Source organism: Synchiropus splendidus, chromosome 16 (assembly GCF_027744825.2).
Source record: "Synchiropus splendidus isolate RoL2022-P1 chromosome 16, RoL_Sspl_1.0, whole genome shotgun sequence".
NCBI lineage: Eukaryota > Metazoa > Chordata > Actinopteri > Syngnathiformes > Callionymidae > Synchiropus > Synchiropus splendidus.
The window spans coordinates 15,822,302-15,839,197 of NC_071349.1; the positions used below are offsets into that span (position 1 = coordinate 15,822,302).

At 42.0% G+C, this 16,896-nt stretch overlaps 1 protein-coding gene across 2 annotated transcripts in view; it reads right to left on the reverse strand.

The window, feature by feature from the left end:
• LOC128747235 (protein unc-79 homolog) overlaps positions 1–15,129 on the reverse strand; it is a 30,705-nt gene extending 15,576 nt beyond the window's left edge. The window contains exons 1-15 of one of the 2 annotated variants that reach the window (XM_053844962.1): positions 14,822–15,129; positions 13,064–13,184; positions 8,132–8,445; positions 4,762–4,932; positions 3,867–3,962; positions 3,743–3,798; positions 3,452–3,581; positions 3,327–3,391; positions 2,858–2,946; positions 2,609–2,658; positions 2,195–2,223; positions 1,455–1,684; positions 1,139–1,310; positions 841–1,071; positions 509–699 (exon numbers count right to left, since the gene is read on the reverse strand). In XM_053844962.1, the coding sequence (XP_053700937.1) occupies positions 509–699; positions 841–1,071; positions 1,139–1,310; positions 1,455–1,684; positions 2,195–2,223; positions 2,609–2,658; positions 2,858–2,946; positions 3,327–3,391; positions 3,452–3,581; positions 3,743–3,798; positions 3,867–3,962; positions 4,762–4,932; positions 8,132–8,445; positions 13,064–13,184; positions 14,822–14,843 (1,967 nt within the window). In that variant the 5' untranslated portion in view covers positions 14,844–15,129. The remainder of the gene's footprint in view (positions 1–508; positions 700–840; positions 1,072–1,138; positions 1,311–1,454; positions 1,685–2,194; positions 2,224–2,608; positions 2,659–2,857; positions 2,947–3,326; positions 3,392–3,451; positions 3,582–3,742; positions 3,799–3,866; positions 3,963–4,761; positions 4,933–8,131; positions 8,446–13,063; positions 13,185–14,821) is intronic. The other variant, XM_053844963.1, reaches the window with a different exon arrangement.
• Positions 15,130–16,896: the final 1,767 nt, after the last annotated feature.

The window sequence follows — 16,896 nt, forward strand, 5'->3', positions numbered from 1 at the left end:
TATTACAAAAATATAGTTTGTTGTTTAATTCTTTTGTGACAATCTAGATTAAGGGACATGTATTACACCATAACAATTAATTTGTGTTCCCCAATCTAAAGTGCAACCATTTCATTATTCTTAATCAAAATATTCTCACATTCCACTTATTTAAATTAAGTTATTGTACTGACTGTATCTAGTAAAAATATTAACTAAAAAACATAACTGAATGTTTCACTTTCATTCTTTTTTTTATATTTGACATCAGTACTTAACTTTGAATACTTAAATATCATAGCATAAAAATCATGTCTTTCATTTAACAATCAAGGGAATAAAAAAACTTCTTAAATTAGCGAGCTTTATGTCTCTTATCAATAAGCTTTAATGGATTCATCATGAATCAGTGTTTTGGAATACAGCAAGTCTTTATTGAACTTGCTATTTGAAGTACCAGGCAAAAACAATCCAGTGTGTTTAATCTGCATGTTTACAGATCAAAGCAAATCACCCTGACATCTCCTACCTGAGCACTTCTCTGAACTCCTTGAGCTGGCTGTCTGGCACTTCGGTTCGAATGGCCTCCAGCCACTCGGGCATGAAACACTCCCACAGTGGCTGACTGATGACGTTGTATGGGATCAGGCACAAGATCCGGTTCAGTCCCTCCTTCAGCTGTGTCACCGTGCTGCACGATTTGTCCCAGTAACCTCCCACCTGAGGAGCCACACAAAAGTTTAGCTGTCGACTTAACTTTTACATTTTGTTGGTGATTTTGGGGAGAAAATTGGAGTTCTTAGATTTATTGTAATTTAGTAAAGCCTCATTCATGATTCGCTGTGGTTCGAACTTCCTCACCCGTGCGAATTCCACAGGTTTGGGCAGAAGACACATGACCATGACATCGAATCGGACCTCGCACACCGTCTTCAGCCACTTGGTTACAAACTGAGGCTTCAGCTTCTCCACCAGACTTCCCACCTCGTCGTCCATCATGTAGGCAGTGGAGTGAAACCACTGGAAGACCATGCTGACCAGCCGGGCCAGGCTCTCGGTGGGTGTGTTCTCATTGGGTGTGCATAAACTCACCTGCCGTGGAGGAAATGGGTCGGTGTAAGTGTTGAAACCGAGCCAAGATTGGTCTCTGATTTCATACCAGGAACCAGATGCCAAACTGACTGAGCAGCCGCTGGTCGTGCTGATCGTCCTCTTTGTTGTCAAACTCGATGTTGTCCAGAGAGTGGTGAGAGGACGACAGGCCCATCTGACGGCGCCTGTTCAGCTCAAACTCTCTCTGCTCGGCGTGGATCTCAGCTTCTTTGAGGAGACTTCAGAGCAAAGGAGGAGAGGAACGTGAATGACCTTCACGTGAAATAACAACAACAGGTATGGTCCTGCTGGTCTATATGTTCGATGATGTGCTGAGATCAAAACAGTTCATGAGTGGACAAGAGCGCAAACACTGAGTGCACCTTATCACCGCCTCCACTGTGCACACCAGCTCCTCGGCACCACACTCCCTGGTGTTGATGGGAGGGGGCGATGTCTGGTACAGATGAGTCTCAGCTGCGGCCCCCACCTCGCTGCTGTGGTGGTTGACATGGCAACGCTTGCAGTAGCGGACAGGCCGGTTGCCATGGCGACCGCAGCAGCCGGCTGAGAAGCAGGTGACCACAGCCCTGCGGACGTGCGAGCTGCAGTTCTGAGGAGCAGGAGGATAATGAAACAGCAGTCGTAATTAAACCGTCGTTCATCTACGAGCACAAAACTCTCACTCAGTCTTTCTAAAAATAAAAAGCGCCGCATAACTTCTAATCTCATCTGCCCCTAATCTTGTGCCATTAGAGGGATGCAGAGCTTCCTATCAAATTAACATTCACCCTCGCTCATCCATCATCCTGATAGTGACCGTGAGTCTGGAATTTTACAAGTGTTTTTGCCTCATTCCAGCTTTTATGATAACAGATCTGAAACCAGGTGGGCGTTCTGTTGAAGGGAGGGAAGGGCAGGATTAGCATTTTGTCCATCAGATGGATGGAAAATCCCTCTCAGAGAGAACGTTGCAGATGTCACCGTGGCAACACAGCAGCATCACACACCAACCTCTACATTAATAACAATGTGAGTTTTCACGGTCGAGTTTGGTTCATGTTAAGGCTAAAACGAGGCCACTAAAAATGTAAATAATGAAGTACAAATCAAATGTTCCTACCTTTTTTTGGCAAATAGCAGAGATCTCGGCTGCAAGGAGGAAGGATTGAAAGTATATGTTTATAGTGGAGACATAGACATTGAAATTGGTTGCTTCAATGATAAATTACAGTGACAAAAAAAATAGAGAGACACACACACACAGGCCAAATACAGACAGAAACACACACCGACCAAGACACTTTTGAGGTACCATATATGACTGACATAGAAGTACGAAATAAATCACACCCTAAAAACAGTCATGCGGAAACAGACACAAACTGTCATGAACTTTTTGCTCTACTTTTTACCCGTAGAGCAAAGATATGTGAAGACAAACACACACTCAGGCATAGACTGTGTTCAAAGATCTGTCCGTAATTGTGCATCTATTTTAGACCTGTGACGTGACTTTATTTTCCATCGAGGTTACCTGTCTCACCTTGTGGCAGGAGAACGTCAACCAGCCATTCAGCATGGTCACTGACAGAACAAGAGAGATAGAACCGTCACAAAACTCTGCCGTGTCACAACAGCTGTTGTTTGACTGTCATCTCATTATCAGCATTAGATAATCACGTAACCATGGTGACGTGTTTGCTGTCGAGTCTAACGAGGAAGCAGGCGATGAATAATTGGACGTTATTGACACACGTTTGGGGGATGGTGAGGGCGAGCGTACCCTGCGATCCTCTGGCTGCACTCTTCACAGATGTACAGAGGCGGTGGTTTGTCTCCCAGGGCGACGGACACAGTGGGATCGATGCACATCTAGAGAGCAGAAAGAAACTGAGTGGGAACCATGACTCGGCTGCTCGTGCGTGACAGCTCATATGCTGCACCACGTTTCCCTGCGAACTGTGAGCGACCCCACGTTAGATGCTACACTGTAATTTACTGCGCTCCATGTGAGGTCACCACTTCCAATTAACACCCGCCCCTCCCCCACTCACTCAGGTAATTGAAATATGGTTCCTCTCCACAAAGCAGACGGTGGAACAGAACCAGCAGCGACCCACTTCTGTTAGTCTGATGTACCAGCTTTACATTTAATTTCACAAAACCTTGCACCACGATATTTACTCTGTAATTACGTCACTGTTTTGGAGATATATTCCAACCATATTGTCCATCATAGATGATAAACTCACCTTAACTGCAGGCTTGTTGATGGCGTTGTGGCACTCAATATGTTGACAGTGAATCGGATTCCAGGCTAAGAAGACGCACATGAATGAAACTATTACACAACAACCATATCGTAGTGTCGACAGACCTGTGTACTGGAGCCCCCGGTACTCGCTGATGGCTCCAGGGGGCTTCAGGTTGGGCCAGTAGTGAAACAACATCTGCACAGCTGGAGGTTTCACTTGGGACGGCCCGTAGGAGATGACGTAGAGAAGATCCTGAGTGAGTCAAGGTCAACTATTAATGTGAAATCACTCATTGCTTTGCACTTTATGAATCAATTTCCCTTTATTATGTTATACCAATCTTCATCTGGAAATGTCCTTAGTACTGTCCATTATTATCTGAATCAGTAACTAAAAAACATTTGCCTACCTACCTTCCACACTTCCTGTTTGTGTTTCATTAAACACTCCAACAATTGACAATGATAAACTGGGGAAAATGAAAACAAATTAATGTCTTTGTCTTGTGTCTGCATGTTGAAGAGTGATGGCACTCACCTGGATTCGAGGTGTACTGCATCGCGATCATGAGCATCGATGACGCTGACAGGTTGACGTAGGCAGGGACCCCACCTTCTCTGCGTGTGGAACCCACTGGGGACAAAAACACTTCGTTAATGAAACCAGATGCTAGCTAATGCTGTACCAATACAGAAATGTAGCTGTGAATTCTTGAATATATATATCATATATATACCACTTGCAGAAATGTTCTTCACCACGTCGTGAATTATGCGGTGCCTTCTTTGGATACTCAATGTTTGTAGTAAAATCTTTTTCAAACGCACACGTGAACTCAACATTAATGTGACTTCTTTATGGCTGAGTTGCTTCAGAGCTTCATGTCAAAGTTTGGAAGATATTTTGACTTCTGGCTGGAACCAAACTAAGTTATTTCTAACCTCCTACTAGGAAAGTAGAGCACTCGTCACTTATGCATGAATATTAAACACTTTCTCGCATACACATTCTCAGAAACTTCACATCAATTTAAGCTTCTTTTGGCTTGGCAGCCTCCAGCATCTGAAATGACAGAGGTCTTCATCCAACTGGGAGAGGAGCTACATATTCTCATTTTGATTTTTTTTTCCATTTATTTATGATGTTTATTTACTTTGTTTTGTTTTAACTGTCATTTTTCATTCCCTCAAGCTCTTTTTATGATGACTGAAAACAAAAACTTCAATAACCCTATGAACATTTCATTTTATTTTGTCGACTCTCATTTTTATTATGTATTTTGATACAGTAATATTATATAATATATAATATTCTTCTCAATCTCTGTTTTCTTTTTACCAACACGTTTCAAAAGAGGTCCTGATGTGTCCGCATGGAGACGAAAATGTCCCGTAGGTGGGTGTTGAGGAGGTGTGTGTATCAGGGTACTCACGTATGGCCATGGGCAGAAAGGAGGTGCTCAGGTACTCGATGATGTCTTTGTGGAGAAAGGGGGGGAATGTGGCTAAAGTAGAGATCATAGTGTAGGGCAAAGTGCTGAGTATATCATCACTGAGAAAGGGCAGGAGGCATGTTGTTGTGTAAAATATGGACTGGCCCAGATCTGGTGGAAGAAGAGGGAAGCCAAAGAAAAAGAGATACACAAACACAATAAACATCTTCGGTGCTGAGTCAGCGGCTCATTTCACATGTTTTTAACAAAGTCAAGAACGTTGAGGATGTTGACGGTGGCGTGCTTCTACGAAAGCCACTTAAAGGTGCAGTTGATAGTTTTTTCAGCAAACACATACTTTCTTACAAATCACGCTGTCGAATAACAAGTGAAGATGAGTCGTGTTTGTCAGGAGTCGTATCGAGTTTGATGACAAGCACCTTACAAGTTTCCATCATGAAGATACAAGATACCATCATAAGATACAATGACTCAACAAACTGCATCCAGAGTAGGATGACATGAACTAACCTGTAAATGACATGAAGTAACTGAGATGCTACTGTATGTTAGTGCGATCAAAATATATTGCAAGAATAAAAAACAAATACAGAAAATAGTAATATCAAAAACAATTTACATGCATCAAACAAGTTTTTACTTCTGACTGAAACCTCACACTCACCACACAACACACCCAATGGTGTGTTGAGAAAGCTTGAGACTTGAGTTCTAGTAAGATGTAAATGACAAATTCCATCCTACTGTCCACACAGTCTGTTTTATCATTACATTTAGTCTTCAAATGCCTATTAGCTCATGATATATTTATGTAACACAAAGGTTTTACAAACAACTATGTCATTTCTGCTCAAATATGAGCACATGTGAACAAAGAAACACTGTCTACAGATGCGACTACTGACAAACAGCCACACATTTCACTCTGACAGCTTCTTTACATTTTTCTGTTTAATTTAGATATTTAGCTATAATTTAGTTTGAGTTCAAAGCATCTATGTTTTACTCTACCTCACACCTACGATTATGCAAGTCTAGCAAAGAGAATCTGGACTGTCTTAAGACACTTTTGGTAGCAGATATAGCAGTTAGCAATTGTCTCAATAGTTTTCAATTGTTAGACAAGAAGGTTTTGATCTTTAGCTGGTCTTGGAGTTGGATTTTATCTTCACAAAGCTGACAGATTGTGGTACTCAACAGTTTAGCACAGTACAAAGGCCAGTTTACAATAACAATCGACTTTCAAGGTAAAAAGATACTTTCAACCTGTCGCTTGTGGAAGCATTTTCACCTGCCAGAAAAATCTATGCATCACTTTGTCCTAGCAACAATGCTAATAACAGGATGCTGGTGGTGGTCACACATTAGTACATTGATACTTTCAACCTTTAAGTCTAACTGTTTTTAGCAACAGTATTGCTAACAAACATCTTAGTTTTTCAGTGGCTTTGATGGTAGCAGTTGTTCTTATGTTTTTATATACAATAGTTTTTGGGTCACAGTTAACCGTTCCCTATATGTGGTCGATAATTTCTGTTGTGGTAGGATTGGAAAATGCGATCCCTTCTCTCAGCAACAATGCAAAAGCTGCTGAAAGAATCATGCAGAAATTTGGACGTAGGTATTCAATAAGGAAAGAAAAGACTGATGGATGAGCTAATAATAACCAGCTAATTAAAGGATGATGCGACATAACCACCCGACTGATGACTAAATAGGGGCTAAATACATACCTGACCCACATTAATAATCAGAATTATACTGTTAAATTCCGTGTAAACTGTTGGCGTTGTTGGTTTACCGGCATCCATTTTTGTGTAACAAAATGATTCACTCATGAATTTAAATCTCAAATGAAACGTCCACTGTTTCTGACCCTTACGTGGAGCTCTAAACATTGCAAAGCATCAGGTGAGAAATACAGATATTGTAATCTGTGTTGACATTTTGCTGTCGCTAGTAGCACACTAGCTCAACTATCAACAGTAAAAACATTTGTTGCAAATACAGTACAAATTTAAATTTAAAACCAAAAAGCGGTACAGTCCCTGATCAGCCACAACATTATGACCTGTGATGTAGTTCCTGCTTTTGTCACCAATTCTGTTCTTGTACTGATCAACAGTGATCCAGCAGTGGACCAACTTGAGGGTTGTAAGCATCCATGGCTAGTTTACAAGCACAGTGAGAGTGGATTGGATTTTGGGAACTAATCAAGTTGGTTGATAGGGGAGTATGAGAACATTCTGCACAAAGTTGACCGACCGCTGACCACTCTGAGTTAGTGGTCCAGTTCTCATCCCCTTGGGACAAGTGATGCTGCTTTAAATCACGGGCCAGGGATCAACACTGCTACCCTGACTGGTCTCACACTCGACAAATGTGTAAAGCAGGTTATTTCCTGACAGAGTTATTCCCCTGTGAGATGACCTCTGACCGTATCTTTTGTGAATACTATTACATTAGCATTTGCCTGTTCGTCCCGATCTCAGTTCTGTATTCAGCTTTTTCTGCTGTCCCACAAGTCACGGCTGAATGGTCAAGGTTCCTGGATGGGTGGGGTCATAACGCACCCCTTTATGCCTCATGAAGAAATACTGGATCAGAAAAGAGAGGCCTTAGTAAGAAGTGACATTACCAGAGGACCTAAACGTTTTGGTGACATCCTCTTTTCCAAAATCTTACCGAACTGACAGAGAAGAGTATTCTTGAGGAAATGTCACTCTCTGTGACGTGACAGGATAATATGTAATAGCCAACTTGACATGAACAGTAAACCATCAACAGAAAAAACAAGACAAAAAGAGAAAAGAGTGGTGGTCACAATGTAATGGCTGATCTGTCGGTTCATGTGTATCCCTCTAAACTTCACCATATTTTACACACTGCAACTTTAAGTCATCTGGAGTGAAAGCCGAACATTCCGGCCACAGAGATGAGGTTTCATGCTTTGAGATTTGGCCTCTCAACAGTGGTCATACTTTATGAGGAAAAAAAAACTGTGGGCCCGAGCAGAACGGATTCTCGGAACAAAAACTCTGACATCGCTTCTGTGGGTGTCTAAAAATCTGCACACGACAACAGAGGTCAGACATTTCTCCCACGTGACAAACATGCAGTCGAGTATGATGCACAGAAGAGGAGGCTGGTGGGTCCAATGGCTTATGAATAAGTTGACAGGGTCCAGCGTGCTCCCCGTCACCCCATGCAGCCCTCAAGATTGGCAGCGGGACTCGTCTCCTCCAAAAAAAGAGGCCAAAAAAGCAGCGGTGGCTTCATGCAGGCCAGACGGCTCGGGAGGGGGGGATGATGATGACAAACAGTGGTGGTGCACTGGGCCTTCACTCACCATGCTGACCGTGCTGCAGCAGGGGCACCAGGTCAAGCAGGGTCACGAGGGTCACATACAGGCCCTGATAGTCCAGAGAGGGGTACTCTGAGAGCTGAGCGTCCCGACTCTGCTGCCCCTGCCCCCCGCGGTCTGACGGGGCATCGCGCAGAACGCTGTAAAGGAGGGAGCGAGTAACTGTAGGGTTGATGGAACTGACTTGTGGTCTTAGAGATGGGGTGAGTGGGAATGGCACAGGAAAAAGACACATGGTCATGGGCACGGCCAAATTGGGAGCTTCCTGGTTCTCCTTCCTGCCTGTGCGGGACAGAATGCTGCTCCGGGGCGGGAGGGGTGGGGAAGGGGGTAGGGGGAACAAGGGAAAAAAAGAGACAACAAAGACACAAAAAAACAGCACATTACATTGAAATGGCACTACAGAGACAGCGTAAATAGAAAAAAACAAACCCAGATAAACCCCACATAGGATGCAGTGTCTCACTCCTTGTTTGTTTTTTTGGACCCGGCCACCCAGATTGGTTGGTATCACAAGAAAGAAACGCAGAAAGAAAAACACAAACTGCAATGATCACTGCATCTCATGCGTATCTGGTGACAAGGAGCAAAAATATAAAAAATGGCATGTTTTCAGTGGCAACCCCATACTTTTCCAAAGAAGCGTCAGCCACTGGGGGCTGCCGTCGGCCAATCGCGCGGCCACGAGAAACAAAAGGAGCCAATTTGTTCTCTCGGTTTGAGGCGGAATGTCCTCGTCTTTGGTGGGGCTGTCAAGGATGGGAGTGACACCAAATTGGTTTCGGGGAAAATACAGAGGTGACACTTTTGAAACATGCTTCAGCCAGTAATAAACATGCGTGTGAGGTCAGATCAAGTGCTCACGGGTCACAGCACATGTTTATTGCACCAGAGAAATAATGTCCGTATGCATACGATATGATACTGGTCCAGTATCATCAGGAGAAATAATGAGATCCAACAGGCATATGGATTCAGGTTTCTAAAAATAAATGTAAGGACTACTCTACAGTCGAGGAAAACTATAATGACAGAGGTGTCGGTGGGGGGCGAGGATGGCTGGTAGCATTATGTGTGTGAGCTAATGGATGGACGAGAGTGTTTGCTGTCGTCGGGGAAACGGACCGAAGCGTGTTGCATTCACTCAAGAGACAAATCCTGCTCCGTTTTTCACAATTACCTTTTCTGTAACTAAGAGCCAACTTTCTGATTTTTTTTGTTTTTAATGGAGAATATACACCTCACACAACCAACGTTTTACATTTTCTACATTTTTTTCTTTCTTTTCGTTCCTTTTTTCTTTCTTTTTGCAGAGACATTATTTTTGATATCATGCTGGACTTTTATCATGACTTTTTGTGATGTTTTTTGGGGGTAAAGGTTGGGAGCTAAATTTTTCTGAGTAAAAATGTATTTCTTGCATTTCAGTTCATTTTTTCAAAATTTCGCAATTTGATTTGGTAAGAGTTTAAACCCTTTTTTGGATTTTTCCTAAATTTACTTATACATTTACATATACAATTTTTCCAACATAACTGTTTTTGTACAGTTTAACAATATTTCAGTTAAAAATGTTAAAACCGATTGATAACATTGAATCCGTTCTCTTCCACTTTTGCCGACATTTTTTTTCTTTTCTTTTGTATAACCATTAACTTTTTTGAACATTATTTATTTATATTCTTTAACAACAGCAACCCAAGTCTGTTGAGCAAAATGTGTATTTAGTGAACTGCCACTCCTTTAACAGGAAACAATAATCTAAACAGACTCTGATAGCATCTCTGCGGTTAAATTAAACTCTCCAACGCTGTTTTGAGGATGTATGCAAGCATCTGAAGATGGTCCTTTCCCATATATGGTCCTTTCCCATACTTTTTGCTTCAATTACGCTTACTTTACTCTTTCTAGAAAGCAGCTCAAACTTCAAACACTGTAACCTTTATAGGTCATGGCAGCAACATGCTACTTTTGAGTGTATTTTAAATATTTCTTTTTCTTGAGCCAACTATACGTATCAATGAGGCCACGTAAAATGATTTGGGTGTATCGGATCAGGACAGAGAGCCTTGAGTTTGACACAAGGAATCTATGTAGTCCACAAGTTATTTATCCCCGACATGAAACCAGAGACTTCAAAACTGTCCTCAGAAAAACAGAGCAGACTTCGACTCTCCAGTGAGCGCAGTACGTTTCAGCAGGTGGACATTTTCAATTAGAAGGAAAACAAAAGAAGAAACTAGTCGGGGGGGTTGAGTGCGGGGCGTCTAGCGGGGAGGAGGGGTTAGGGGGCGCCAGAGAGCATTGCTCTGCTACTGCACATGTAGTTAAAGTGCTAATCTGGTCTAACATGATTGCCCACATTATAAATGCTGATGATGCTGTTTTTTAAGTCACTCAGTTGATGGCAAGTGACAAAGGGGATGGCAGTACAAATCATCAATCGGCATCATGATTCTGGTCAACCACAACAAACGTCATCAAATCCCCTCAAAGTGATACTCTGACACACTTGGTCCGCTGCCCAAGAGGGTCCACGCAGGACCTGAGTCTCAGAGTAAAACTTTTTCACTGCCAGTAAACATCTTCTATTGGAACAGTGAACATAGACACCTGCATACACACTCACGCACACACACGGGACACACACGCTCACACAAACACAGGTACACATATACGACACATAAAACACATGTAGAAATGCACTGATACACAAACAATGACATACATTTATTGTGTATGTGTGTGTCGTTGAGTGGCAGGGCTGCACAATATTGAATACTGGTTGAATAGGTATAGCTGGTAAATAGTCAATTAGAATTAGTATTAGCATCAATGAGGTATTATGCTAGCTGAATTTTCCACTTCCAAATGAACATTTGGCAAAAATACTTAAGAAGCGGATTGCATGTTTCAGGTGCCTAAAAGAATTGCTCAGCAATAATAGCGCTAACATAAATGCAGTACTTGGTGTGCTACCTTGCAGATCAAGGTTAGCAACTTAGCTGAATTGCTAAATTAGCAAAAATTACCAAGCAAGTACTGTATAGAGGTTGCAGGTAAAAGACATCTTAACTGAGACATTAGCTGAACTGACATTTGTACAAATGGAAATCAAACTAGCTGTATTAGCAACTTGGGCGTATTAAATGCGTGTCTTGGTCTCGCAAGTGATGGTACAACAGGATTATCCAAAGACTAAAAGTTGAGCCTCTTTCTAAACATCAAATGTATATCAGGGGAAAGAAAGTGTCACTCTGTGATATTGCGCAGCCCTGTGTGAGTCTGTAGTGTGTTGCCTCCACTCTTTTGTTTTTAAATTTGATCTGTGGTTGAGTCAAATGACTCCTCCTCCTCTGGTCGACACGTCACCATCAACACCACTCCTCCTCGCTGCCTGTCTCTCATTCAAACTCAGAGACTTCCCGTTCACTGGGTCAAACCTTTTGCTAAAACACCAACCGGCAGTGACGTCACTGCACAATCTGTTCTCCATCTCTCTTCTCAACTCGGTTCCAGTCCAAGTCGTCACTTGCTTACTCTCCCTCGCGCTGCCTCAACAGGGACCAGAACCCAGGTCCATGCTTCAGTATTCAATTATAAACTATTTTGGCAATTATGCAATACTAATCTACTGAAATTTTAATACACAGTAGTTAGTGTTCTATTATTTTATGGGTTTATTTATTTATTTTCTAACCAATTCAACAATATCTTTCTTTAATTTATGTCGATTTTATCATTCTTGCCGTTTAATTTTTTTGTTCCAAGACCCTTTTCTGTGTTGTTTTAACTTTCTATTAGTTTTAAATCATTTCTGTAAATCAACATCTAATGGTAAATTCAATCAATTAAATAATTATATGAATTTATAAATATATTAATTAAAAGGACTTAAAAGGACTGTTTCCAGTAGTTTTTATTGGAGTTTACATTGGATAAAATCTTTTCATTTTTCCTTTTGTATGTCTCCTTATTTATTTTTCATTTAATTTTACTAATCAAATTTTATAGGAAATTTGAAGAAAAAAAATGATCAAAAATCATTATTGTCTGACAATAATGTGATTAACAATGTTCATCCTTATCTCTATACTTTTCAACACATATTTTTACATTATTATTTTAATTACATTTTTTTTCATCTTGTTTTTATTCTGTTTCCAATTTTTTGCATTTCAAGATGCTAAAGATTTTAAAGCTCCAATCATTTTAAATTTCTATATCAGATCCACTATCAAGGTCCAAAGGTGGAGTTCCTGATAGAAAAATACATTTGTGGTATATACTCATGAATGACCCCAGAATGTTTTCTTACCTTTGAAAGTATAAGGAAAAATACATATTCATAATAATCCCTGGAAAGCAGAGGCGAGCAGAATTAAGGCCGTCTGCTAATCTCAACTATACTGACCCTGAGCTGATAAAAGTGGAGCGCGTTCAGCCTCCAGTAATCCTGCCCTTTTCTGAAATTAGCCGAATTGAGCCACAGAAATAGCTGTGCGATTCTTTTCACACAAAAATCGCTGGCGGATATTACATGTGGAGTTAAAACCTCTAGCTTGTTTGACTTGTGACAGAGGAAGAATTAGAATGCAGCTCCCTCCCGGAGGACTTTCATGGCCCCCTCTGGGATCTGACTGACCCAGCATTGGTGCATCTGGACCCTCGGGGAAGGACCGACACGGAACAGTCCCTTCTGCAGAATCAATAAGCTAAACAACATCGGCAGACGGGTTCACACGTCTGAAGCAGTCCAGCCAGAGGATGTAGTCTCTCTCCTCCTCTGTCTATTTCTGAGCCACAGAAATGGTGTCGGTGTCGTCCCTAAGAGGAAAGCGTGTCTGGTCTGATGACGAAGGAGGCTGGTCATGTGATGTGTTACTTCACCTGTTAGCTCCGGAGCGCGGTACTTACCTGAGCAGCGTCTGGGAAAAGTACTTCAGGGTGTTTGCGATGTCCGTGCCCGACGGTACCGGGTATATGTTGTGCTGCACCCGGTTGTGATACTCTTGCAAGTATCGGATCTTTGAGGCAACTGAAGGGCAGAGTGATGGAATAAATTAGCAGCTAGAAAGGGCATTTATATTAACACGTGTACCATTATGTTCTGTTCTTCCTTCGGACAGATAAAGAGTTGTGTGCTTGTTCTCGGAGAACTCTAGTTTGCATGTGGTGACCTTTTTAAAGAAGCACTGCGGGAGACTGGAATCTGTCGCTTACAGAAATGCACATAGGGATGGAATGAAAGTCACAGCTTTTGTGTCATGTGTCCTTCGTGAAATGGTTCCAAACTTTCAATATTTTTGGTCGCGAAGGTCCTTTAGCCTCAGCCATTTCTCCTCTTTCTGCAGACTAAGAGAACAGTGACGCCACAACTGGCCGACTAACCAACCTGTCGGCAACTCATTTAATCATCGGCTATAGTTGACTATATCTTGACTATTCATTCATGTAGCATATCATCACATGAATTGTTGCTATTCTTCACATCATAACATGTTAAAATATATCTATATATTTGAACGTCCAAGATAATGTGAAGTTTTGATATAGTTATACACTTAGAAAAACATATTTACTTTTTTACAGTTTTTTTTACATTGTAGCTTGAATGAAAAACAAATCATTCTGAACTTCAGGACATATTTACCCATTTAAATAGCTGAAAAACATTGTCAATTGAGTGTATATTTATTTTCAAGTACACACTCCAAGCCTAATTTGTGATATTTTACTTTACATTAAGAAGCTAAATGCTAATTATGCTATTCAGCTGTTTAAGAATGATACCGAATGGACATGTAGCTAAACAGCATCGAATATTTCCCTTTTTAAATAACTGAACATTTGGTGCAGTTATAGTATATAAGCAATCAATAACAACTTGTTTATCCTTGATTTTTTTTTTTTTTTTTACATTTTACAGTTTAGACATTCGAGCGGTAGAAAGCGATAAGCTAGATGCTAATCTTGCAATTCAGGTAGAAGTAAATAATGTCGAAAAACTACATCATTACACAAATACCTTAAAATGCATTGTTGCGTTGTATTGAAGCATTGGTTGTCGACGTTCCAGGGGTTTTAATGCAGCCACCTGTCACGGTGACGAACAGGTCCGACATGTTAAAGACCGTAGAAGAAGACAGTCGGCGCCGGAAGGGTCAAAAGTGTCATTTCATAAAGTCAATCTTATCGCCGACCGTATAAAAATTAGTGTTCATATCCGTTATTTAGAGTTGAAACGAGTGAGATATTTGGTGAATCGTGATGTTTTCTTAAGAGACGCTCACAGCAGCACCATTACCTGTTGACATGGAAACCAGCCCACGTCAAACACATTCACCACAAAATGTATGAAATTGTGCGATGGATAATGAAACCCTGACACCGAGGAGAGGATCGAACGCCAATAGTGCGATCAAACCTCGTTATTGATCCGCGCTGGCATGTTTAGTCAAAAATGAATCGACCTTGAGATGATATTTGGACCGTGCTGTGTGGATGTGGGACCTATATTGCGGTGAGCTGTTGTCGTGGATCCCCGCAGTTCCAGCCTCTGCAGTGGGAGACACGACGTGTTGCAAACCTGCCGCTTCCATCATCATCATCAACATCATCAGCACCAGCGAGGACGGCTCCCCGCAGACTCTGTCAGGAGGCGCCGGTACTCACACTGCTCTGCCTTGGTGGACATCGCGCTGACACTTTGGCAAACATAAATCCTCCGGTGGCAAGTGCTGGAGCCGACTCTCCTTCAGCTGGTGTGCGTGTGTGTCTTCTGCAGCGGTGCTGGTGGATGAGTGTTCCCCCGCTCGCCGTCACGGTCCAGCCCCGGTCCGGTCGTACCACTGTGGACGAGTCCTGCAACTGCTGTCTCTGCGCATTAACGACCCGAATCACGTTCCGCAGACCCAACCCTCGCTGTCATTCCACTTGTTCTTGATGAAACGCCACCAGCTGTCTCTGTTCTCACCACGTTTCCTCATCATGGTTTTTGAATGGACTAGTCCGACTGTCATCGAGGAATCGATTGTTCGTTTGCATACAGGTTGGGATCGTTTAGATAGATAAATGATGAGATGAGAGCGAAACCGCAAAGCAACAGATCAGTGGAGGTGTCACACCATCAGGGGATATTTCACAACCACAAACTAAGATCTCTGTCCTTTCATGTTATGGGATTATGGTGTGCGGCACTTCACCCCCAAAAAGAAGAGTTTTAGACTGAAAAACTGGTGCAGATCATGAGTCCTACCAAGAACATCTGATTTACTGTCTTGATCACCATTTACTACATAACACTATTCTGCCAATAACATGCAGTCTGTGAAGTTACCCACCTGCTTTCCAAACAACCTTCATTCAGTTTTTCAAATTCAATTTTCTTCTCCTTCTTTCAAGGACTCTGGTGCAGGAAGATGTTAGAGGCTGTATCAAGGTCCCAAGAGCTGGAATAGCACCATCTTACATTGGATTTTGGAAGTGAATATAAAAAAATATGAAGTGAATTAAAAAAAAAATTTTTTTAAAGAAACAATGGAATAAAATGAAACACTCCAAAGACATAGTTATTTATTTTTGCATTAATAAGACCTAATACAGTAATTCTGAAATGAAATTTTAAAGAAAACACCAGATTACATTTTCCATTCCAGTGTTTTGCTGATTGATTTTTTTTGTTTGCTTGTGATAATCTAGTCCCATACATAGGGGGTCAGTAGGTGAGTTGGTTGGCAATCGGTAGGCAGGTAAGAAGGGTGGGATGTGAAGTGGCAGGGAAGAGGAGTGGGAGTGGAGAGAGGAAGGATGGAGGGTTGGTAACAACGAACAAGGGAGAAGAGGGGGAATGGGTAAGGAAGGTGGGATGATAAAGGGGGAGGGAGAACGGGCCAAGGATGGAGGTGGCAGGGAAGCAGTCTGTAGGCTGATAGGTGGATAGGGTGCATATGGGTAGGTGTCTCTTGAAGTTCTTTGACCTTTTCCTTTGGGTTTTCCAGCCTTATCAGAAAGCCTCACACATTTCAGTTGAGCAGCTGCTATCAAGTTCCATTTAATAATTTTATCAATTACCCTTGAATGGTTTTGAAGCTACCTGTCAGTACCAGAGGCATTGACCGGCCATTGAAGAAGCAGGAAGTCAGAGAAGTTTTGTAGTTCAAGTTGGTTTTATTTATGGTGTGTCGCAATCAGACTGCTCCGTCAGTGTTGCGATCTGGAACGGTACTCTGGGATGTGGTGCAGGATCCATCCGGCCGGACCCAGGAGGCTCAGTGCAAACACACTCAGGGCAAAGATGGACTGCTGCAAGGCAAGCCAAGCTCAATTTGAAACTCTCACACCTTTCCGAGCAACTTATTCACCTCTGTTCTTCGCTGACTTACCCTCTATAAAGACTTGAAAACATCACCTACTTAAACCTTTACTACCTTCATCAACCACAAACTCACTTGCTTATAAGTCATTAATCAAAAAGCACTACCAGAATGGACTAGTGTTCTGGGGATCCGTCAACCCTCTGGATATTTGGCTCATTTTAAATGTTTCTAAATTCTGTTTCAACTCGGGCCTCAGATGCCACGGTGACATCCTACTCTTCCTCAACACAGAATAACTCGCCAGTCGGAGGAGGAAGCATCAACCTACCAGAGGTCCGATCTTATCCTGGGGTGGTTTGCTGTGGATGGTGGAGCCCCGGTCTGTCATCAGACCTTTAGTTCTCGTCAGCATGCGAGTCCGGACAACAAGAC